Genomic DNA, 26,737 nt, shown 5'->3' on the forward strand with positions numbered 1-26,737 from the left:
TCCTGGATATAGCTTGCTTGAATTATGCTTGCACACATATCACTACTTATATAACTTGAGCAATTATCAATAAATACCTTGCAAGGGGTAATAGATTATTTATTATTATTTTGGTCTAATGCATGAGAATCACTTTTCTCAAAGCTAATTCTCATGCAAGGAGTGAAATGTAGATACTTGTTTTTAGTTACTAATTGTCTAATCAATAGTAGTTCCAAGAAATATTGTTCATTGCATGAGCACTTTTGAGAATAACTTCTTTTAAAAATGACTTCATTAGGAATAACTCCACGTTGGGAATGACTTTTGGGGAATATCGTTGAAAGGTTGGCAAGATTCCTAAGTTATGCCACTTTTGGGATGTCTTGAAAAGCATGACTTGGAGGCTCAGATACGAAATTTGTTAAGAATTTCTTCTTGACCTTTCTTTGGGAATGGTGCTTCCTCCTTATTTCTTTAATGAACAAACGCTGTATTGACACTTAAAAACCTTTCTTGTTAAAATACTTCAAGTGGGTACAACTTTTATTAACCATCATTATACTCTTAATCTATATAACTTACCTTACATTTTCTCACATTCATGTAACCATTTTCAATCCCACAACCCACCATTTTTGCATGTTCATGCCCACTTTCTTTTCATAACTTCCTTTTTCAAGGCTTATAAATAAAGTTTGAGCTTCTCATTTGAGGACTTTTTTCTTTTTGGATCTTTTGGCAAACTTCGTTCTCTAAAATCCTCTTTGCAACTTTCTTTCTACAATCACATAACTCTCATCTTTCTTAACCCCTTATTGCGTCAATCACCACCACTTGCCATCGCACTTGTTTTCCAAAGTTTGCTCCTATCTTCCTCTCCATCATCTCTACACGACACCTCATTTTGCTAGATTGTAACATATCCTCACCTTACCAAAACAATCATTTTACTTGTCCTCCAAAAATGTGCCTATAAATGCTTTGCTCAAGAGCCGAGCTGTTCTGCCAGCCACTCCATAGTATCTGAACACAGGTTGAGGGACGCCAGTTCAATATGCGGCGTATCTTATAGCCAACGGGTTACAACAGGATGTTCTACTTGTACTCGCCCGCACAGTAAGTGGTGAATATGATGACACTAGTTTCTTAAAGTTCACTAATCATTTCATTTTTTATACATAATATTATATTAAATTCACCTGGAATATAGAAAACTAGATTCTTTAAAAGCTAACTATACCCATATATCACCACTTTTTCGAGCACCAGTGGAGGCCAGCAGGCTTGTCAACTGGGATTTCGCAAAGCCTGTATGGGTAATCTTTAGTTGGATCAACTATGAAACTGCCGGCTGATTTCCAGGTTGGCCGCCCACTTGTTACTGTTAAAATGGCGTACTACATAAATCTAAAACACTGAAGTTCGCATTCATCAATTAAAATTAAATGACAGGAACTACAGTAGAGCAATAGACAAGATGAGTGGAAAGTACTATATCTGTATATTTCTAATATAAAAGTCAATGACGACCTGATCATTTACAATGCAGGCAGTTATCAGCAATGTACAACAGTTATTTACAAAGCTCGGTGATGGAAAATAGAAAGAGAATATCCTATTGCAAAAGTGCTAACTATTCATTGTATTCATGACCTGCTGTATACGTATAACAGGTTACACTACGCATTGTTGCTGACATCGACGATAAGGTCAACTGCACAGAATTCATCCTACCAAACTTGAGCCACATTCACAGTTGTCAGCGCTGTAGAAATGCAGAAATTTTAGAGGCAATACTTTCTCCTGCAACCAAGAAACACCAAACTTAAAATGAATATAAGGTTAAAGGTCTCTAATTTTCATTGATACAAAATGGAAATGGTGAGCACAAGTCTGAAAACCTGAACCATCTCTCCAAACAGAGAAGGAAAATGAAACCCTGTTGAACAGCTCTCCAACATTTCAGGACTTTTCATCCATGCTCTACGACCATCACTGACTTTAATTTTATATCTAAACATCTGAAAGTACAGTAAAACCCATGTTAATCAACATAGACTTATGCTGCATGATTTGAATAACATAAGCATAATCAGTTCTACTAATTTGAAAGAAACGAACTCCATATAGATCCCTCATACATACAGCAGCTTGATGTTTTAAGATCACAAAATGCATACCTGAGACAGAGAGATATCAGGCTTTTCAGCTTATCATCCTCAACCTCAATTCCAGTACCTTGGCACTCAGGGCAGAGTATAGAAGAAATCAGGAACCCCATAGGTTTAGTCTCCAAATCCTTCCCCATCTCATTGCATTTGGCTCCATTTTTCCTCCTATATCTTCTTCTTACTATTGGATTAACTTTATGGCTTTCAATCGTCTCAAGCTCACAAAGAAGGATCCAATTTATAAGGCATGAAGTGTGATATAAATGGAATGCCTACAAAATTTTTAGAAAGACAGTAGATGTAAATAAAATTTGGAACCCCAAAAATACACATGTTAATTAGTGCTTCAAGCTGAGACTATAAAATAAGCCATATTGACCAATATGATCCATATTTAAAGGTGATTCAGAACCAAGTTTACTAATGAAGCATACCCCATTAACATTTCTACTACTGCAAACAAGTTTTCCAGTTTTTAAGTTCAAGAGCGCTGCCACATCTTTCTCAGGAAGCATTTTCTGCTGACAGATATCACACATTCTTTCAGCAGCTATACGCTGTTGCCGCCTTACTTGATATAAATCTTGTGAGCAGAAGCTGATCATCATATCGATCTAATGCAAGTCTTGAAGAAGCGCTATTTGAAGCTGATGAGTCTTCCCCAGATGAATCGTACTGATTACTCAAAGATTCACTTACGTCCTCTGGATCAGAAAACGACTTCTTCCTTTTCCGGCCAGCAGCCACAACATTACCCAATTCCATGGGGGAACCAGATGTTAAAAGTGATTTGACATCATCAAGCAAACTCTTTCTTCCTAGATCACAGTTATAAACAAAAGTAACAACAGCAAATTCATACTTTGGAACCTTCACCTTATCATCATTTCTTGGAGCTTCTTTCCCCATCCATTCGCACCATATTCTGCTCAACCTATTTGAGACTCCATTCTCACAGAATCTTGCTGCTATTTTCCCAAAACCAATCAAACTTACTTTCAAGTCAGAGACCTCATCCTTGATTAGCACCCCTGGAATCACCAGATCTGAATCCTCTGCTCTACCATGTACATTCTTTTCATAGGAACTAACTTCACTGCCAACATATTCCACAATAACAAGGTTGTTGTCATTGCTTTCAAATTCTAACAACCTATTTTCATTAAAATTTACAAGAGCCAATTGTTTCTCTTTTTCGTTAGACTTACCAAAGAACAAAACACCATCATTGAAAGGCCGTGGATTAGTTCCTAGTAATGTAACCTTAGCAGCAGCTAATCTCTTTGTGTGAAGGTTCCCCTTCAGATGATCAACACCGAATCACTATAACATGGTGCAAGGCACAGAGTGCAGAAGAAAATGAACCGCTTCCGTTCCTCACGAAGCTCTATATACGTATGCCCTTGTGACCGTACATTATTAAGAGTGGTTCTTGCTAACTGTTCCTTTAAACTACAAGCAATTGTCCGTGGAAATCCTAAGTCCCTCCTTTCTTCCATTTGAATTACAATATGATAAAACTCAAACCACAGTAAATCGACAATTCCACCAAAACTAAATTCAAATTCAAGGCTTTCTTTTTAATTTCTTTTTATGGGCATGTAAAAGCTCTAATAGAATCCAATTGCATAACAACCTGACTTGAAGGTTAAGAATCATTGAAAGCCATAAATTTCAAATTTGTAAGCTTCTTCAACTTCTTCTACACTTGAAAAGGCTGAAGCATTCAGCAATTCCACATGAAAACTTAACAAAAGAAGGGGGTACTTCAGAGAACCTTAAAAATTCGATCCGCCGATTCCTTCAGCAAACAAACTTGTAAATTCTCATAGAATTTCATGGCAGACCCTAATATCTGTAAATCAGTCCTTCGAACTTCTATGTTCCAAGCAAAGAAATAGTTAAAATGTCAAATCAACAAATTTCCCAAAAACAAAAAGTAACACTAAAAATAAAAAAGAAAAAGAAAATTTAACAGCCTCCAACTAAATATATTCGTGGAGAACTCTGTATCAAATTCTTAGCAAACCGGCGGGTTCGAACAGCGGCAAAGTAAACATGGAAAGCCACGGAGTGAATAGAATGTGAGCTGCTAGAGCGAGAATCCTCCATGTCATATCCATTTTTTTTCAGAGCAGCAAAGCTAAGGAAAAAACAATTAAAGAAGAGAAAGATTGAATTAAAAAGAATAAAGATTACGAAAGAAAGCGAGAGAAAATCAGAGGGAGATAACAGAGTTTTGAGAGGATTATTGTTTGAGAAAACAGAAATTCAATTGTGCTTGCGATGAAGCAAGATTCGAGTGAACGGAAAGCAAGATCCGTCGAAGGGTAGGATGAATACGTGTAAGATTTATGGCTTGCGATGTAGAGCAAGCGATTCTGGTTGTAAGATTATTGAAATGGAATGATGCCAGGAACCACGGGAGAGGGAATTTAATTTTCGGATGCTTGACATCACACCCTTTTTTTAACCCCTGACCAGAGGTCCATCAGTTATTTACGTAATGTAAGGTTTTCTATTTAGATAATATATCCAATGGTATGCCTTCTACATGTCATCCGCATCACCTATAAAATTAATATATTTTAATAAATTAATAATAAATTTAAAAAGTAATATTTTAATCTAAAAATGGGTGGCTAAAATGTCATGTTGCACCCCTTTTTCATGTTCACTTTTACTCTCTCCTTTTTTACTTTGGAGTGATTGTTGTATAATTTTGAATTTCATACCTCTATTTTATAGAAATTTGAAGTTAGTCCATTTATTTTAATTTATCATAATTTGATCATTATATGTTTTCGAAGTTAAAAATTTAGTCAAATTATTTAATATTGTTAAACTCGATCATCAAATTACTTATTTCAATATTAATTGTTTATCAAATTCATGTGAAAAAATTAATAAAATCATCAATTCAACAATTTATTAATTTTCCACGTATAAATTGTTGAATTGATGATTTTATTAATTTTTTTCACATGAATTTGATAAACATTTAATCTTGAAATAAGTAATTTGATGATCGAGTTTAACAATATTAAATAACTTTTAAATTTTGAAAACATACAAAGATCAAATTAAGGTTTTTTACCTCAATAATCTAAAAAATAATAATAATTAAATATCAAAATGAGTCACCCTACAAATTAATTATCAAAATGGGTCATTTGCTATAATATTTTTCGGTGCCACCTAACTAGTTGATGGCACCACATGGGTTTTAAAAAAAATATTTTTTTATTAGTGCCGCTTAACATATTAACAACATCAAACTACAATATAGTTAGTTATTATATTTATCATATTATAAAATAATTATTTTATTTCAACTGGTAAGGTGCGTGGTTTTTAACTTGGTGGCATGACCATATAATTAAAAATCACACACTCTACCACCTAAGTTAAAATAGCTATTTTGTAACATAATAAATATAATCACTAACTATATTTTATTTCAGTGTTGCCAATGTGTTTGGTGGCAATAATAAAAAACTATTTTTTTTAAAAAAAACCTCGTGGTGTCGCCAACCAGTCAGACGGCGTTAAAAAATATTGTAGCAAATGACCCATTTCGATAATTAAATTGTAGGTGACCCATTTTAGTATTTAATTATTTTTTGGAATATTAGGATAAAAAAGCCATCAAATTATAATAAATTAAACTAAATGGACTAACTTCTAATTTCCATAAAATAAAGGTGTGAAATTCAAAATTATATCACAATCACCCCAAATAAAAAAAAAGTCAAAGTCATGGTGAAAAAGGCTGCCCGACAATTTGGCGTCACCCCTTTAGATTAAAATATTATTTTTTTATTTTTATTAAAATATTATTTTTTATCGGTAATGCTGCTTGATGCATTAGCAACACCTAATTTTACTATAAAAACATATTATTTTTGTAAATAATCTACAACATACCCCATTTTCATAATTCTTTTTGTATTATCTAGGGAAAAAACCTAATAATATAGCGTTAGTGATTTGAAATTGTATTATATAGAAAGAATGTGTCATTTTAAATTTAGTTTTTAATGTTTACATTTGGCATAATGATGACCTTTTTTGTCCTACAACTTTAAAAAAAAATCATTTTAGCCCACCATTTAAATTTTTGCCTCTTTGAGCCCTTAAACTTGTATTTTTTGTCAAATTACCCATAATAGATAGAAAAGCTAAGTTTATTAACTTTGATGACGTGACATACATGTGGATTGCCATGTAGATGACACATTAACATTTAATTAATTTTTAAATTTTAAAATTAATATATTTTTTAATAAATTTAATGATTTTTAATTTTTAAAAATAGTTTTTATAATTTTTTTGGATTTTTTAAAAATTTTAAAAAATAAATAAATGCTGACATGTCATTCACATAGCAATCCACGTGTATGCAACATCGACAAAGTTAAATGTTAATTTTTCCATTCATTTTAGAGTGATTTGATAAAAAGGCAAGTTTAAAGTTTAAAAAAGGCAAAAAAAATTAAATAGAGATTTAAAATAATTTTTTTTAAAGTTAAAAGGCCAAATAATTCATTATGCTTTTTTTCAATTTAACTTTTATTCTTTTTAATGTTAAATTTAACTATCGACCTTTAAAAAATGTCATTATTTTTTTTAATGGGAATATTGAATAAAATATTAAATTTGTTAAATTTTAATGAGTGGTGAGTGAGGTAATCATTTGTGAAATTTCTTTTTATGGATCACTGAAAGTTACCTATTGAGATTTGGGCTCATGCTTTTTCTTTACTCAATTTAATATAATTTAATTAGGTTGTTTTTCTCTCTTTAAAGTAAAGAAATGAAATGAATCAAATAACATCAAATCCTACTACTACTTAATTATCTATGTAAAATCTGTCGATTGAGTCTTAACTTGATTAGTATGAGTATTATTATTAATATGGGAAAATATAGGTTTGAGCGTATTGAAGCTCATTATTCTTCTATTTATGGGATAAGAAGGGACTATGTGTAGTTCTAAACATTATGTTAAAAAAACATGTACGATCAAGAACTTATAATGAGATTATTCGAAAAAAAAATCTTTATCAAACTTAACTTTTTATTTATATAATAAGATGTTTCAAAATATTATAAAATTCATCATTACTTTGTATGTTAAAAAGATTAACAATTGACAGTTAAATTATAAGTAAAGTGATAAAAAAAGTTGATATCAAATTTTTGTTTGATATTCATAATGAGTTAATGCTTGAAAAATATTATTCTATCCCCTAATAAAAAAAAGATAAAATATAAATAAAAAATTTCGTTAAATTATATGCCATTACCAGCCGTTAAACTACTCAAATAATAATAGCATTGTTGAGGGCAAGAGCGAAGATGAGATAAAAATATAAATTGATTGGTGTCAAAACCATAAATTTATATTAAAAGAGCGTTAAGTGAGTAAGTAATTTTTCTAGGGGAATTGAAAACGTAATTCAACCATTCAATGTTGAGTTTTTGAACTGTTTATGTTCAATTTTTGCCTTGAAAGACCTTTTTTGGTCAGTAGTGGAGGATGGTTTGGCATATGTACACGTGTGACTATGTGAATACATGCAAAGAAATATAGGTGACTGTGAAAATGTGAAAGTAGCATTGAAAATGAGTTATGTGTTTACGAATGGTCTAAAGACCCCTTGTTATATGGTTATGAAATAGTGAAATTTCATTCGCGCTGTTGAATTATGAAAGAAATGTAAAATTGCGTTTAAATTTGTTTCTAAGCTCATATAAGTTTGGTAGAAAAATTAAGATACGATTGACATTCTAATTAGGGCCACATGCATATAATTTTATTAGAGTTTTGTACTGGTGTTACATGTGATTCGAAGTTGTGTGATATGTGTTTTTTTTTTGAAGTTATATTATGATACATTTGGTTAAACATCTATTATTAATCATTAAAATTCTATTATCTTCGGACATTTCACTTTACGGTTATTGATGTTTGTGGAGTCTTATAACATCCGTGTTCTATTTTATTAAGATTACAATGGGCATAAGCCTGAAAATTGTTAAATACTATAAAATGAATGAAAATGTAAAACATGAAAGCAATGAACAAATTCTGAAATGAAAAATGAAGCTTAAAGGTCCCAAGGTAGAAGAGATTGAGAGTAAAAGTATATAGTAAAAATGAATTAAATAAGAACCATGAAAAGAGTTATAAGGGATGCATGTTATAAGAAATGGAAGTATAACATATGAAAATTTGAATCAAACATGAATTATGAAATAAACAAAAACATATAGGGGTTAAAAAGACTTATTTGAATGACATTTCAAGTATATGATTAAAGGTAAAAAAGGTGATAGAAGGATGAATTTCATAAAGGGAATTTGATTTGGATCCTTTTGAGTTTAATGATAAAAGTAAATTAACTCCTCACAAGCGGTTGAATATTTTCCTTGATTATTTACTAAATATTTATGCTACTTGCGATTTTGAAAAGTCACAATCATTTGGAGTCTCCATCACCTCTGAAAGGTTGACAAGTATGCAATAGAATTGGATTCTAGTCTCCTATAGCATGGTTTATATTCAAGGATAAGTTGAATAATTTGGTTTTAATTTGATGATTAATAAATGTTTAAGGGTGAAAAAAATCCCTTTAAACTCTTAAAACAAAAAAAAAGTAATTAAGTTAATTTTTTTTTCACTGACTTGACTTGGATACGTGAACTTTTAAAATGTATTAAAAAGGTCTTCAATTTTTTTTTAAAAAAGCAATTAAGCTCTTACATTTTTTTGCACTCAATTAGGTACTTGAACCACCCTTAATTTTTTCAATTACAGCCATCACGTGTCACAACCACAACATGATATGCGGCAAAAAAATAAAAAATAATAAAATAATAAAATTTATAAAAATGACTAAATTTTAATAAAAATATAAATATATGCTTAAAATTAGAAAAAAAATTAGAAAAATCGTAAAAAAAATTATAAAAAATTGTAAAATTTTATAAAGTCATGAAAATTATAAAAAATATAAAGAAATATAAAATTCATAAAAAATAAAAAAAATTATCGTATTAAAAGAAGCATTTTATAATTTTTCTATAACTTTTATTGATTTTTATTTTTTATCATTTTTCGCCATATGTCACCCTGTAATAGCTTTAATTGAAAAAAACTAGAGGTCATTAACTTTAACAGCCAACAGTTAAAAGTTAATGGTTAAAAGGTCTTTTTGATGCATTTTATAATTTTTTTTAATTTTTAATATTTTAATATTTTTATTAAAATTTAATAATTTTTATAAATTTTATTGATTTTATTTTTTATAATTTTTTGCCACATGTCACACCGTGGTTGTGACACGGGGTAGCTTTAATTGAAAATAATTATGAGCAATTAACTTTAATGATCAACTATTAAAGTTAACGGTCAAAGAGTATTTTTGATGTATTTTAAAGTTCAAGTATCTAATTGTGTACCAAAAAAATCAATGGCTTAATTACTTTTTTTTGAAAAAATTTAAAGAGTTTAACACCCTTAAATCATTAATAAATTACAATTGTTTTCGTAAAAGTGTTGCATATGTTTTCGTATTTGAAAGAGTCTATAAGTCATTCAAATATATTTAAAATGATTTGAAAACTATTGGCATGATTAGGAGTGTGCATAATTCGGGTAAAACCGAAAAAATTCGGTTAACCGACCGAATTCGGTTAATCGGTCGGTTAACCGAATTTTTTCGGTCGGGGGTCGGTTAATTTTTTTATGATTTTTCGGTTAACGGTTAATTCGGTTCGAAACCGGTCGGTTAACCGAAAAAATTAATAAATAAAATTATCCAACTCAACCCAAACTCAATTACCCAACCCAATAAAACTAAAACTAAAGTTTACCCAATTACCCAATCCAATAAAACTAAAACTAAAAGACAACCCAATTTACTAAAGTCTAAAACCCAATTTACTTTAATAATTTATAAATTTTTTAAATTTTAAAAATAAAAAATAAAAAAATTCGGGTATTTTTCGGTAATTCGGTTAATTCGGTTAATTCGGGTAATTCGGGTAATTCGGGTAATTCAGGTAATTTTTAACCAAAAATAAAAAATACATAATTTTCGGTTAATTCGGTTAACCGACCTTATTAACCGAAAAAATTTCGGTTCGGTTAAAATTTTTGGAAGGTCGGTTAATTCGGTTATAGTAATTTCGGGTCGGTTAACCGGTCGGTTAACCGAATGAACACCCCTAGGCATGATATGGAGATAATATGGCAAAGTTTTATAGAAGTACGAATTTATGAATGGTTATAATACCTTCTAAGTGACAACTCCTTAAACGAAATTTATTTTTACTATATATCGCCCAAGCGGTAGCTCGAACCGCCTGGGTGGCACCTTAACAAAATTATTAATAACTCCAGTACCACCAGACGGGCGGTTGGTAACTCGACATCCTATTTTTTTTTTTACTTAATTTCTTATATATTCTTTAAGAATTTGAGTAACTTTTAACAAATTAAATAACATTCTTATATTTGCAAATTTCTTCATTCTTTTGTTTTAATTGGCACAAGATTTTTGTATTTTGTTTTGAAAGCATAAAACTCGTTCTGAATAGAATTTAAAAATTTTCTATAATTTTATAAAAATATTTTAAAGTTTAACTTTTTTGAATAAATTAACGGTATTTTCCAAATTAATGCTCTGGTAGCACCTTCCATTCGTACAGTATATAGGGACGGTTTATCTCCTAATCATAGCTAATGGCTATTCCTTTTGTTCCCAAACATTAATTTGTATGCAACAGGCATATAAACATGCATAAAAAGGTTAAGGGACAGTTTTTCTAGGATTAAATACTAAAAATGCATGTACTGTTTTTATTTGAGGATCCTCTCTTTGAAAGAGAGGAACGAAGTAGCTTAGCTTAGCTAAGCTCAACCAGATGCTTATATTTTGTACATCAGTTCCAAGTTGTTTTTTTCCTACTAATACTATGGCCAAGGAAACCAGAGAAGAAATCAAACTTGTTATCTATGATAAAAAAGTTATAATCAATGTGAACGCATTATACAAAGAATGTATGAGAATGGAAGAACTCAAGTTTCCAGTTCCACAATAAGAGCACCCAAGGATGCACCCAATGACAAACAACTGTAAAAAGTTCTCACCAGACAGGTGAGCTGCACTAAAGACGGCGGCACTAATCACAACTGCTTGCTTCCAATTCATTGTCGAGGCAAGAGATGCCAACATGAAGCCTCTGTATACCATTTCTTCTAAGATAGGTGTGATGATGCAGTATACGGTAATACAAGCACCTTTGGAGATGTCACTTCTTACAAGCATTTCCTTCAGTATCAGATTATTTACATCCTATACTTCAAATCAAAAGAACAAAAAGGAAAAATGTAAGTTACTTTCCATTTCTTTTACAGCCACCCTTCTTTCTGTTAACACATCTTAGAGACAATATGATGTATTGGAAACTACATCAAAAATGAACTAGAAAGCATGCAAAGGTAGAACGTGACGATGGCATATAAAAGCAAACAAGACATTGCAAAACCATTTTAACATGACGATAAGGTGACCCATACCATGATAAAAGCCATCTGATAAAGGAGGATAGTAAAAGCAATGAAGATGAAGAAACTAACCTTTATCCCATATAATCCATCAACAACAATTGATGTAAGGAAAACTAACAAAATAAGTACTCCGAAACCCAGTGCTGATGCTAATAACCAATTCCCTTCTAACGGGTTAACTTTGAAAATGTCCAAAAGCCTATTGTTTGGCTTAATGGTGCTCTTCAGGAGAAAGAAAGTAGCAAGCAGTTCCAAAGTATCAATTACAAGCAACGATAGTGCCTGCAGAAAATTTAGAAAAAAGATGGAAGATCAAATCAAAGAGTTGGTATAAGGCTATAAGCCAGCAAGTAAGATATCTAGCACAAATGATTTCCTGCTCACTTCATTAAAGGCACAATTAACACTGGAAAATGCAAGTTTTGAGTGGACCTTCATCTGATGAACCATCAAAAAATGAACCTATCCAAGACCTTAAATTCATTCACACTTCGCAGCCATTTGGGTTTTCAAAAAAAGGTTACAGGTCCCTAGCCTTATCTCATCTCTGGAGGCTGGAGCACCCAACATTTATCTAATTCTAAACAAAGCCAAAAACAAGGGACTCAAAAAAACAGACCAAGCTCGGATTACAATCTTTAACATTATGAAATAAAAAAAAAAGGATAAATCAAAACCTCAGTCTGGGGATCAAGGACAGGTTGATGCAAGAGATAAGAAACAATGGAAAGGCCACCAAAACCCAAAGGAATGTGCAAATTGAACATATACAAAGCCATGGTGCTCCATAAACTCTCCGTCTTCCATGGGATGTCTGATGTCAACACTGAAAACCCCTGTTCATCCCCATAATGCAAAACCCGTTTTTCCATAATTTGATCAGAAATTAATCTAAAAGGATAAATTTAGTTCATAAAAATGCAGACATTGAAGTAAAAGTGGTTACTTGAGTGGACTTATCTGTATCTTTGTTGTGGGTGCAGCAGTGACACTTGAGAAGAGTAGAACTGAATTTAGTACTGAAGAAGGAGCAGCGAAGCAAAGGGTTGGAAGATATAGCAAGCGATTTGCTGAAATGGCCGCCAAATTTAGGTTTGGGGTTAAGGATAGGCGAAGCAAGAATCATTTTTGGTATTCCCCCTCTAAAATTCTCTTTTTTAACTACCTGGTTTCTCAACTCAAAGAAACCTGATTACTAGAATTATGTGGTTTATATTGTATTCTTCAATTTCACGGGGGTATTATTGTATTGTTAACTTTATTTTCTCATTAAATAAGAATATTAATGGTTAATTTAATGAAGTATGCTGAAAAAAATTGAGAAATTATGCTGATTTTGTATAAAGGTGTGATAGATGCTGTTTTTTTTTTCTCCTGAAAATGTGTTTTATGGGACATGTTTTCAAGAGATAAAAAAACACGTCCTATAGGATACATTTTTACTTTGATAAAGAATTTTTTTTTCTTGTGGTTGGAAATTAAAAGTTTGTAGATTTATTTTTGTTCATATTTGAGATAGACATGGTTATAGTTTTAAGGAATGTTTGATTTTATAATGGTGTCGTGAAGCTTAGTGACCTACAAATTTCATCTGTCATGTGAGTATGGAGTCATCACCCGATAAGCCAGATTGCGTTGCAACTCAAGGTCCAAGTTGTCAGTGATTATACGATCTAGGGTTGAAGTGTAGCTAGAGCTTCAAGTTTATAAAGGTTACGCTGTCAAAGAATGGAGCATAAATGGAGTCATAGTCAACAGTGATTACGCAAGCACAACAACGAGATCTTCTCATCAGAAGAGGATGCTTTATAAAACTCAAACATAAGTATGAGGAAGAAAAACACAGTAGAGTTTCAGTATAATTAAACTACAATGTAGTTTTTAAGAATGGTTGCATAATATTTGATTTATTAGGACAAGAAGTTGTAACAATTTCAATGAAAAATAGAAGTTTTATGTTAGACCGGAATTTGGCTAACCAAGTGGCCTATACTAGTACGGTTGATGATGCGAACCTTTGGCACAAAAGACTGGAACATGCAAACTATGAGTCTATTAGCCGAATGTATGAAGCAGGTTTAGTGAAAGAAACAATAAGTGTAGAGAAGCAAAGTGCTATCTGCGAAGTCTGCCAACTTAGAAAGTAGGCGAGGTTACCATTCCCAAGGAGCAAAGCTTGGCGAGCTCAAGAAAAGCTACAGTTTGCGCACTTTGACATGTGCGGACACATGAAAACACCCTCATTGAATGGGTGTAGATATTTTGTCTTGTTCATTGACGACTATACCAAGTATTACTAGGTACATTTTTTGAAACAGAAATCTAATGTAGCTGAAGTGTTTTGGAAGTTTAAAGTATAGGTTGAAAACCAAATTGATTGCAAACTGAAAAAAGTCAAGTCTAATAATAGAACCGAGTACACTTCAGATAAATTCCAAAGCTACTATGAAGAAGCAAGAATCCATCACCAACTTACAAACATCTATACTCAGCGGTAGAATAGAGTGTGCGAAAGAAAGAACAAGAGGTGTCTATTGTTTGAAAGCAAGTTGCCAAAAGAATTTTGGGCTGAGGTAGTGAACACATCAATCTATTTGCTGAACAGATTACCAGCCAAGGCTGTAGAAGGAAAGACTCCATTCGAAGCTTGGTTTGGAAACAAACTTTATGTTTCTTACTTTAAAGTTTTTGGATGCATCTATTTTGTTCATGTTCCACAAGTGAAAAAGAGCACATTAAAAAAGAGGTCACAGTCAAGTATCTTCCTTGGATAGAACAACAATAGGAAGGGTTATAGAATTTATGATCCTTCTTCGAAGAAAATTTTGGCGAGCAAGGATGTTGTGTTTGATGAAAGTAAAATATGGAATTAGGATACTACTAAGGTTGAGCAAAGATTGGGCGAATTGGTCTCGAAAAACCATTATGATGATGGCGAGCTAAGGTCATAGTCTAGTGATGAGCTAATTAAAGCATACTTCGACAACACTCCAGTAAGGGGCACGCGTTCCATTGATGAGATCTATCAGAGAGCTGACGTAGCACTACTTAAACCTGCGAGCTTTGAAAAGGCTGAAACTATAGAAAGGTGGAAAGAAACCATGCGAGAGGAAATGAGCATGATTCATAAAAACTAAACTTGGGAGCTCGTTGACAAACCATCACACAAAAAGGTCGTTGGTGTAACAGCCCGATTTTAGGCCTAGTAGGAATAGTGGTTTCGAGACAACAAATTTGACGTAAGAAAATTTATTTTTATTATATTTTTAAGGTCTAAAATTTCACAGAATGATTTCATGAAAATATCGTCCGAAAATTTCGACATTTGGGCACTCAATTTAGTCAAAAGGACTAAATTGTAAAAAGAGCAAAACTTGAGTTCTAGAAGCTATAGGTGTCAAATTATTATGAAATTTTAAATTGGAGGTCCTTAAATGATAATTAGACCATTGGTTAATCTTTTGGACAAAAATGGACATGAAGTGGGTGGCACAGAATTTTTTTTTAAGTTAGGGGCATTTTAGTCATTTGGTAATTAAAAGAATAAAAAGGGAAAATAAGCCAAAATTTCTTGTCATCTTCAATCCTTGGCCAAAACTTGCATGGACACCATGGATACGATTTTATTAAAGCTTTCCAAGCTCCATAGTAAGTCCGTTCTTGCCCCGTTTTTAATGATTTTTACATTTTTGAAATCATTGCATCATGATCTACCTATTTCTACCACTTATTTGAGATATGATGAAAGTCTAGAGTTTGACCCATGTTAGAATTTTTTTTTATTTTGATGATTAATGGTAGATTATGGATGTTTATGGTTAGAGAAACAACTTTTACTAAGTGATTTTCGGTAAAAAAATTAAAAAGGACTAAATTGTAAAAGTTATAAAATAAGTAGTAAATGTGTGTTTTAATGAAAAATTTGGGTTTCTATAGTTATAAAAATGGTTCGGCTAGGCTTAAAGTACAAAAAATTTGAATGAAAATCATTTTACGAGCCTAGGGGCAAAAGTGTAAATATGACAAAGTTTAAGGGCAAAAACGTAATTTTTCCATAGTATGATTTTTGGGTCACAATGAATAATGCGACTAATAAGTAAGCTAAATATGATGTTATAGATCAAAGAAAACGAGGTTCGAACCTAGAATAGAGGAAAAATAAGTAATTGACGGCTAGGTCCCTCTTTGCCATTTTTGGTGTTGAGGTAAGTTCGTATGTAAATAATGTTATGTTATGTTTGTATTTTAAATATTATAAATGCTTTGATAATGTATGAAATAAATGATTTATTCTATGGTTGTATTTGACGAAGTTCGGATAAGTGAGGAAAATCCCTTTTGAACCTTAAGAATAATTTAGGATACAATGTGACATGTCTCTAGGAACTATGTGTTTATGAGCTCATGAGATTATGTGATGTATATAATGTGATCCAGGTGCTAGTCTTGTACGTCCTACCAGTGGCTGGGTAGCCTAGCATGTGTTTCGGGTACCTGTCAGCTAGTGTGAGCAGCCTGTGTAGTTATGTCTTAACTGTCAGCTTGTGTGAGCAGGCCCGTGATTAGCTCGAGAGCGAGCAATGTGTGATATGTGATATGAGGTAGCATGTGGCTACGTATGAAGCATTATGTAAAAACTTTCCGTGTATCCGATAGTATTCCAAGTGTTCAATGGGTAAATCAGTGAGTTATTTAACAAGTAAGTCAATGATGAGGAAATATGAGAATGTGCTACAAGTTAGTACAGGTATGTACTTATAACTCATGAGTAAGGGACTCAGTATACTATGAATATGTGGTAAGAATGCATACGAACAAGTTATGCTTATGGGCCTAATTGAGTTGTGATATAGTTCGATATATATATATAAGCTGTGATTCAATGGATATGAGAAAAAGGAAAGACAAGCATAATCGTCGATTTAAGTCATTATGAAAACATAGAGAGAAGTGAGATATAAATATGTGAAATATTGTTAATCTATATGTTGAAATTATGATTACTCGTAAATGATGTGCATGTTGTCAAGTGAGTTGAAATATCTTGTTAATAATGTGATATGCTATAATGGGGAGATTATGCTTGCTAGTCTAATGCCAATACGTATAATTGATGTTTGTAAGATAAAAGAGTAAGCATTATGAATGAATAAGTGATAGTCATGAGATTTAATGCAAAATGTAATAATAATACCCTTATGGAAGGATAAAGTAAATGAATGTTAATAGTTTTTATTTATTTGCATATGAAATTACTAAGCTTTGAGCTTACTCCCCTTCCTTTCCAATCTCTTATAGGTTAATTTAGCAAGCTCAGGTTGGAGGCTGCCGAAGATGCCATCTCACTATCAAGCTATCATGTGGGTAAAAATGAATACCAACCTCTTAAGTTTATGGCATGTATAGGGACTTTGTCTTTTAATTAATTATATCATTGCTAATGTGGCCAAATGTGTTGGCCTAAAGTGATTTATGGTCCAATTTGTATATAACCATGAATGATGGCTTATATTGATTATATGATTATGTATGTGCCTATGTCTTTGAGATGTGGTTAGTGATTGTGTGTATGTGTTAGTATGATGATAACTAAGGTCTAAATGAGTAAAATGGAAGCAAACCTATAATTCTTGCATGTGAATTAGTATGTTTGGACTTGACAAAGTTTGGGGTCTTGTGTATGTATAAGTTGATATAATATTACCATGATCAAGACTTGTTGATGATGTCTAAGTGCTCAATTATGCCATGTTAAGTGCCTTTGAAGTCATGTATCTTATTGTGCATATAAGGGTGGCAATTGGCTTGGAAAATAACCTCAAAGTTGTCCACACGGGTAGACACACAGACATGTGTCTAGGCCATGTGTGACACACGGTCTGCCCCATGAGCGTGTAATCAGGCCATGTGTCCCCTGCACCTTAATTAGGTAAAATAGAATGCTCAGCAGTAAACACACAGGGAGAGACACGGCCTGTGTCTCATGCCGTGTGGAGGACACGGCCTTAGGACATGGGCGTATGCCCTGGCCATGTGAAGTCTGCACCTGATTTTGGAATTTAATTCGCCACATGGCCTAAGCACATGGGCATATGACTGGGATGTGTGACCTTATTATGTTGATGACATCGTAAACAGAGAGTTACATGGGCTGAGGACACGGGTGTGTCCCAAGCCACACGGACGTGTGTGACCACACGGCCTACCCACACGAACAAGTGACCCTCTAAAACAAGAAATTTTCTAAGTGTCACAAAAGTTCAGAAAGTTCTCGATTTAGTCCCGAACCACACCCAATGTATGTTTTGGGCCTCGAGGGCTTATATAAGGGACGATATGTATGTGAATGAAAAGTTTTAAATTTGGATGCAAATTCATGTCTCGGTCTTGAATGATTGTGCTAGTTTATGTCTGGTAACGCCTCGTACCTTATTCCAGCATCGAATACGGGTAAGGGGTGTTACAATTGGCGTTAAGTGGGTGTTCAAAACCAAATTAAATGTTGATGGTTCGCTTAACAAGATGAAGGCGAGGTTGGTTGTGAAAGGTTTCAGTCAATAGTATGACATTAATTATTGGGAGACATTTGCACCAGTAGCAAGGCTAGACACGATCAGATTATTATTGGCCTTAGCAACATAGATGGGTTGGAAAATTCATCAGCTGGATGTTAAATCAACCTTTCTAAATGGCTATTTGTAGGAAGAAATCTATATGGAGCAACCTTCTGGGTTTACAATTAAAGGACAAGAGGAGAAGGTATATAAGCTTAAGAAAGCCTTATACGGTTTGAAACAGGTCAGCGAGTTTGGTACACGAGGATAGATGAGCATTTCATAAGCTTAGGATTTGAAAGGAGTCCTAGCGAGCCTACCCTATATATGAAGAAAACTGGCGAACTCACTTCGCTAATTATTTCGCTATATATAGATGATCTACTTGTGATTGGAAGTAGCGAAGTCTTAGTAAATGAGTTTAAACAACAAAGTGAACATGTTTAAAATGTCAGATCTTGGGGAAATGAGATATTTCCTTGGGATGGAAGTTCGACAAGTTTAAGAAGGAATTTTCATAAGTCAACAAGGCTTCGCATTGAATATTTTGAAGAGGTTCTGCATGGTGTAGTGTAAACCAATTAGCATGCCTATTGCACTTGGAGAAAAACTCTGCAGTAGTGAAAACTTTTAAAAAGTTTAAGAAGAACAATCGAAGCCTTGTGGGTTGTTTGTTGTACTTAACAACAACACGGCCAGATATTATGTTCACAGTTAGCTTGTTGTCAAGATTTATGCACTGTTGTGATACTTTTCATTTCAAAACGGCAAAGAGGGTGTTGAGATACGTCAAAGGAACAACTGATTTTGGTGTTTGGTTTACAACGGCAAACACCACAATGGCGAACTCCTTAAAACTTATTGGGTACACTGATAGTAATTGGGTTGGATCAGTGGATGATATGTAAAGTACCTTTGAATATTTCTTTTCATTTGGATCTAGAGTATTTTCTTAGAGTTTGAAAAAGCAATCAACAGTTGCTCAATCCACAACTGAGACTGAGTATGTAGCTACAGCAACAGTTAATTAAGCAATTTGGTTGAGAATTTTTTTATATTTGAATCATGTGTAGGTTGAAGCAACTCAATTTTTTTGCGACAACCAGTTTGCCATAGCAATTGCGAAAAACCCAATCTTTCATGGAAAGAGAAAGCATTTTAAAATCAAGTATTACTTTGGGAGAGAAGTCGAATAGAACAAAGAAGTGACTCTGGTCCATTGCAGTACCGAGGATCAACTTGTAGACATCCTGACCAAACCATTTAGAAAGTCGAGGTTTGAAGAGTTGAGGGATAAAATTAGTGTTTGCAGCATGAAGGCCAATAAGGAGTGTTGCAAGATGACTGTTCATGTAAAGTTGGTGAACACTTCAACTTTGGTGAACTAAAAAATATGAACAGGATTTAAATATATTGCTTGCAAGTCAAGTTAAACAAAATATATTTTTCTTTCTAGAAGATTTAGTATTTATTATTATAATATATTTAGCATTTATATTTGACATTTATTAGTATAAAAATCTTTGTTATTTCTTTCCATATTTATGAGTTTTTTTTGTTATAAATACCCTTATTATAGACCTGCTCATGGGTCGGGCCATCTGGTCCAACCAAAAAGTGGGAGGGTTTGGGCAAAAATATAGGCCCGAAAAATAGGCCTGGGAAAAAAATAAGGCCAGTTTTAAAAACAGGTCGGGCCTTAGGTAAGACATTTTTTTCCATAGCTCAGCTCAAATTCACTAAATGACAAAAAAATCTACTATTTTTTCTTATTTTAATGATATTTTCTTGTTGTTTTCTTCCTATTTTGCTACCATTTCACTATTATGTTGCTACTATTTTGTTGTTATTGTTTGAATATTGTATAACACTTCTTTTATTGTTAATTTTGTTATTATTTTATAGACATTTTCTTGTTAAGTTGCATCTATCTTAATATTATTGAAGTATAAATATTTTTTAAAATTTATTTTCAATTTATTCAAAAATATTTATTTTAATGTTTTTAGGATTTTTGATGTATTATATATATTTACAAATTATGTAAAAAAATAATATAATATAAAAAAATTAATATGGGCAAGCTGAGTCAGGCCTGGGTTTTAGTATTTTTATCCGGGCCGGGCTTAGACAAATTTTTTAGGTCTATTTTTCTGGCCTAAACCTAGCAAATGGGTCTAAATTTTTGCTTGGACTTGGCCTGACGCATGATCACCTCTACTTGTTACATTGTTTAAAATAAATGAATGAAAATAATAAAAACTTTAGCAGACAATTTTGTTGCAAAAATTTTCATTCCTTCTATGTAATTCTTTCCTTCTTAGTATCAAAATTCCAACAACTACGTCTCCCTCAAAGCAAGAGAGAAATAAATCTTTAAACCCGAAAATTCCAACACGCAAGAAAAAGGAAAAAAAAAACAATTTAGAGGAGATTGAGATGTGGGTGACTAGGGGATGAGGCGAGGTTTAAAGGAAAAAAAATTATTTTGGGAATCCAGGGTTGTGTGGTTCAGAAGCAATCAAGTTGGTGTTGGTTGAAATTGCCCCGCGTTTTCTCTCTGGGCATTTCAACCACCAAACTTGATTGCTTCTGAGCCCTTGCAACCCGGGATAAACTTGATTGATGAAAATGTAGAATGGCACATGTAGAAATCGCACGCCAAAGTTAATATTAATTATTGAAGTGTAGAAAAGCTAATTAAAACACTAACTTATGCAGTGAAAACACTAACTTATTCATTAATTTTTTTTGTAAAGTGTAAATTAATATTAATTATTGAAGTAAGATATAATACAATACCCAAGCCAAAGTTTTAATCTTTTTTCGAACTTTCTGAGCAATTCTTTGTTTTATGAAAATATTGTACTTAACAAATGGACGGAGAAAAACTTAAATTAAAAAGTAACATAAATAATTGTAAATTTTAAACTCACAATATGATTGTGTACAAATCAAACCAATTTAATAAATTTATTTTGTATATTGTAAATAAGTGTACATTTGGGATGTAAAACAAAGTATATAAAAAATTACAAAATAACATAATCATCGATGTCTCGAATGTGTGCCACAACCGGGTGGGCATCGAGCACGCCTAGGGTTCTGTCACAATACTTGGTTTGATGGCTCCTCGTCGACTTCAGCTTCATCTTGATGTGCACGTCGGCATTGATCTCTGACTTCATCTCCTTCCTTTGTGGTTGATTGCGACTGTGTCCTAGCTACCCATCATAGTCCCTTCTATTTGAGTCAGCGGTTGCAAGGATGACCTACATCGGTAGAACAACGATGTTGGGGGTGTTTATGACACTATTGACGGTCCACTATATGGTGATGCATGGCTTAATTACAGATAAAAGGTAGGAATTGTCAGTGTACTGAATGCATTAGTGTTGTTGGCAGGATTGGCATGTAATATGGCATGGTGGGTGGTAGTCATGCAAAATATATCCCTAGAGAAGGTGTTGATGCAGGGAATGATTGTACGTGTTGTGATGCTTGTGTAAAATAAATTGGTGCTGAATGTGTTGATGCAAGGAATGGTTGCACGTGTTGTGTAAAATAAACTAAGCTAAAGGTGATGATGCGGGGAATAAGTGTGCGTGTCGTGATGTTTATGACAAAAAAATTAGGCTATATGAAAAAAATAAATGAACCATATTGACCAGGAGGTTGCAGGACAATCAAGTCCTTCTGTACAAATGGAGTAGATGTTGATCCCGCCACGGTATCTTCTCCCGACCTAGGATTGATGCGCCCTTGCCTTGGCCTCCTATGACAACATTGCCTCCTTTTCGAAGCCTATAATATATACGACTTGTCATTATGACTGGACCAATCTATGTAATCCAAAGATGTCACCAACTTCGGTTGTGAGAAATGGTTTACGCGTTGGCAAGTAATCGTACCTATGCTGCCACATCTTAATATACTTCTTGTGGAATGTTAGTCAATCCTCCTCGAGTCTCCCCCGCAAGTAGATCTTGTGTAGGTCATCATGCTTCTAGGGTGGCAGCGGAATACATTGCGTACACCTTAGCTGTCGCATCATTAGGTCAAATTTGTGTATCTCAACCGTTGCAAAAATGACTAATGGCACTTTGACATGTCAGAAGTTGCGATTTTCCAAAAATTCGACCTGGATGCATTCTTGAATCCTCAGATCCATATATGGCATCCATACAAACTGTAGTACGAATTTAAATTTTTTTGCACGTGCCTAATATTTAATTTCAACTATTATAATACATATTATATAACTTTGAAATTCATAAACTAACCTCCTATTCGATTTCTTGATCTAAAGCTAGTCGAATATCTTCGAGTTTGGTCAGTATACCGTTGTGTCTCGTAGGGTTGTTTCACCTATTTAAATAATATGTTATTTCAAAATTATAACAGTGAAAAATAAAAGCGGTAATGATATTATCAAATAAATTTTACCATATGACGAGTGAGAATTCATAAGGGAATTCCACTTGATGGCGTAAAAATGATAGTTGATACCATGCCCATGATTGAAGAATGAGCATGCAACCGCTGATTTGAACTTTATCTGGTATCAATGCTCGACACATTTCTCGATACAATGTCTCCAGCACCGCCAATCCCCAACTAAGTCATCCTGATTCGTTCAAGTCAGCTAGTAATAATAGCCACCTTAAATGTACTAGATTACAAGATTTATCTGGCATTAAAAAACCCTCGATCAAGCAAATTGTTCCTTTTCAACGTCACTCGCAAAAGCCTCGACAGTTTGGAAGTTGTCCTCCAATTATCTTATATTGATCCGACTACCCCTAAACTTGTTCGGCACCTTCCTTAGTAGTTGCTCACATGTTGCACTCCAATCGACACTAATAATTGGCCTGTAACGACATCCCCATCGATTGGTAGACTGAGTTGTAAACTAATGTCCTCGAGTGTAATTATACACTCGCCACAAGGAAGATGAAATGTGTGTGTCTTCAGTTTCCATCTTTTGACCAAAGCACTGATAAGTAGGGGATCCAATTTAGTCCCTCGAGCATGTGAGCCACGTATAAAAATCTTGCATCTCACAAGGTCCATGAATGACATCCGGTGTATCTTCGATTAAATTGTTTATGTACGTATCTAAAATTTGATCTTCAGGCTGAGTATATAAACATAAAAAGTTAATAATCTAAACATCATAATAATTAACTATTTATAATTAAATAATTGAATAAAATTTCTTACTATTTGTAATTGAACGTCAGAGATATGCTTGTCATTCAAACGAATAAGTTGATTTTCCATTTAAAAGTTATAACGAAAAGAATAAAATCAAAGAGAATAAATTTTTTTAAAAAAAATTTAAAAATAATTGAGGATTGAAAATTCAAAATTGGAAATTGAGGATTGAGGATTGAGGATTGGGAATTTAGGACATAAGAATGAGTATTGAATATTTGATTGAAAAGAATGAAGTTTGGAGGGTTTTTATGTAAAGGTGAGCATTGGTAAGGCCTCCCGGCCTGGCCCGAAGGCCCACTCGAAATGTGGGAGGGTTTGGACAAAAATATAGGCTCGAAAAATGGGTTTGGACAAAAAAATAAGGCTTGTTTAAAAAATGGGCCGAGCCTCGGGTAAGGCATATTTGGCCCGGGCCCGACTCGACCTGAGTTCACTAAAAGACAAAAAAATCTAATTTTTTAATATTATTTTCTTGTTATTTTCTCCTTATTTTGTTACCATTTTACTATTATGTTGCTACTATTTTGTTGTTATTGTTTGGATATTATATAAAACTTATTTTATTATTAATTTTTTTTATTATTTTAAAGACATTTATTAATTTTGTTATTATTTTAGAGACATTTGCTTGTTAAGTTGCATCCATCTTAGTGTTATTTAAGTATACATATTTTTTCAAATTTATTTTCAATTTATTGGGAAATATTTATTTTGATGTTTTTAGTTTTTTTGATGTATTAAATGTATTTTAAAATTATATAAAAATAATATAAAAATTAATATGGGCGGGACGGGTCGGGCCTGGGTTTTAGCATTTTTATCTGGGTCGGGCTTGGGCAAAATGTTAGGCCCATTTTTCGGGTCGGGCCAGGCTCAAGCCTAACAAATGGGCTGAATTTTTAGTAAGGCCCAGCCCAAACCCGGCCTAGTCCGGCCCATGCTTACCTCTAGTTTTATGTAGGAAATTTTATGACCGTTGTAGTCTTTGTAACTATTTTAAAAGTTACTATTGAAAGGAAAGCGTGTCCTATAGGGCATGTTTTCATTGATGTGGCAGGAAAAAGGGTGCATTTTTATTCTCTCTCTTGAAAACGAACTTTGTAGGATGCGTTTTTCGGAGAGAGAATAAAAACAACGTAAATCAATAAATATGTTTGATTTCAACGTACTTTTTCAAAAAAAATTCAGCATATTTACTTAAATTAACGGAATATCAATGGTTAAGTTGTTAAAGAAAAACAATTAATTTATTAAATAAAGATTAAAATATGTTATTAGCCCTTGTACTCATGTAGAATCTGAAATTTAGTTCTTGTTTCAATTTAAAAATTATAGTCAATTTATTATTGTTGATAGTTTCTTTTAAAATTTGTCAACTTAACATGTGTATTTTCTATTAATTATGACATGTCACGTAACAACAACTTAATCAACATGCTAATTTGATAAAATTTGAAAGAAAATAATTACGATTTCGATGATTAGATTAGAAATTTTAAATAAAAAAATTAAAAGACTTAATTTCTAATTTTAAATACACGAACTAAATTTTAAATTGTTTATCAAAGAGCAACAACTAACAACATATTTTAACCTTAAATAAATTTTTTTATTTAAAAGATTCACTTATTCTAATTGAAATCATTATAAATAATTATCTCTATAAAAAATTTTATATTCATAATTAAGTTAAAATGTTTATACTTTTATTTTTAAAAGTTTTAGTGTCTTAACTTTTCAAATTAAAAAAAATTAGATCCATTTACACTATTACTTTTTAATTAAATTTATTGATATAATATTTTAAAATATGGCAATATAACTAAAAGATTTCACTAACTAACAAACTTAAATTTAATAAAATAAATTTATCAGCATTAACCTAAAATTTCAAATCTAAAATAAAATTACAAATTTCCATATTTTAACCTCATAAGTTTTCAGACAGAAGTAGGAACTACTAAGATATACCAAGAAGATTTTGATTGGAGTGGGAAACAAGGTAGCAACATGGAGACCGGGGCTGCGGTGGTGGAGCTACAAAGAAATTCAACAAATTTTGCAAACATAGTAGAAGAGATCTTGAAGCTGGAAAAGAAGATTTTCCCCAAGCACGAATCACTTGCTAGGTCCTTCGATCAAGAGCTGAGAAAGAACAACACTGGATTGCTTTACATGATGGATCTTCATGGGGAGGTTGTCGGCTATGTCATGTATTCTTGGCCTTCTTCACTTTCTGCTTGCATAACAAAGCTTGCAGGTTTCTATTCCTTCTTCTCCCCTCGTCATTCGAGTATTGACTTGGCCGATAACTTGTTCGATTAAAGTACCAAGTCAATTTTATGTTTTCTTCTTTTTTGTTTATTTACTCTTGTTTTATTTGTCTCTCAATACCCTGAACAGTGAAAGAGAGTCGTAGAAGGCAAGGCCATGCGGAAGCATTACTAAAAGCAGCAATTCAAAAATGCAGGACCAGAAACATCCATCGGATATCTCTTCACGTTGATCCTTTGAGAATTCCTGCCATGGGTCTTTACAAGAAGCTTGGTTTTCAAGGTGATAGCTTGATCAAGTGCTACTACTCAGCTGATAGAGATGCCAATAGGATGTACTTGGATTTTGATTCAAACTAAGTGGAACAGTGCTTCAAAACATTTTCCTTTCTTCTTCAAGTAATCTATATTGGATTGAATTCAATGAATGTGCATCCTTGAATTGAATTGAAGAACAACCATTTTGGACTTGCTTGTTTGGGTAAATTAAGGTAAACCTGTACTGTACTTATCTTGTATCATTGTCTACTTGTCTTGAAAGTTGGAACAAAATGCTTCCTTATGCTACTTTACACTGAATGTAAACCAAAAAAGAAAAGAAAAAACATAATTAAAGATAAAATTTTAGATCAAACTTGTTTTTCAACAAAAACTCATTTCTAAAAAGGCCTTTTGGATTTTGAGGCTTTCTTTAGTCCTTTTGAGTGAAAATTAGTTTGGAGCAATGCATTTAGACAACTCTACAAGAGCAATTGGATGAAGGGATAAACTTGTGCAATTCCTTGATCCTTTGACCTCTAAGGAAGTAAAATACGAGGGTTTTGGTAAGCATATTCATATATACGGTTCATTATCATATTATACTAATTAAAAATCCATATATAATATGTTGATATGAATAGCTTTTACATAATTCTTTTTTTTTTTTAATGTTTCAGTATATGCAATTTTAGATAA

General features: G+C 32.7%; 2 protein-coding genes and 1 pseudogene across 2 annotated transcripts; 1 reads left to right on the forward strand and 2 right to left on the reverse strand.

The window, feature by feature from the left end:
- Positions 1-1,460: 1,460 nt before the first annotated feature.
- LOC107894148 (uncharacterized) lies at positions 1,461-4,651 on the reverse strand (annotated as a pseudogene).
- A 6,508-nt stretch (positions 4,652-11,159) lies between these two features.
- LOC107894149 (uncharacterized) lies at positions 11,160-12,951 on the reverse strand. Its single transcript, XM_016819371.2, has 4 exons — positions 12,680-12,951; positions 12,411-12,569; positions 11,803-12,015; positions 11,160-11,518 (listed from the first exon to the last, which is right to left on the reverse strand). Exons 1-4 carry the CDS (start codon positions 12,857-12,859, stop codon positions 11,177-11,179), a joined length of 894 nt encoding a protein of 297 aa, XP_016674860.1. The 5' UTR covers positions 12,860-12,951; the 3' UTR covers positions 11,160-11,176.
- Positions 12,952-25,517: 12,566 nt separating this feature from the next.
- On the forward strand, positions 25,518-26,402 carry LOC107894151 (putative [ribosomal protein S18]-alanine N-acetyltransferase). The gene is made up of 2 exons (XM_016819373.2): positions 25,518-25,767; positions 25,911-26,402. Exons 1-2 carry the CDS (start codon positions 25,518-25,520, stop codon positions 26,138-26,140), a joined length of 480 nt encoding a protein of 159 aa, XP_016674862.1. The 3' UTR covers positions 26,141-26,402.
- Positions 26,403-26,737: the final 335 nt, after the last annotated feature.

Source organism: Gossypium hirsutum, chromosome A13 (assembly GCF_007990345.1).
Source record: "Gossypium hirsutum isolate 1008001.06 chromosome A13, Gossypium_hirsutum_v2.1, whole genome shotgun sequence".
NCBI lineage: Eukaryota > Viridiplantae > Streptophyta > Magnoliopsida > Malvales > Malvaceae > Gossypium > Gossypium hirsutum.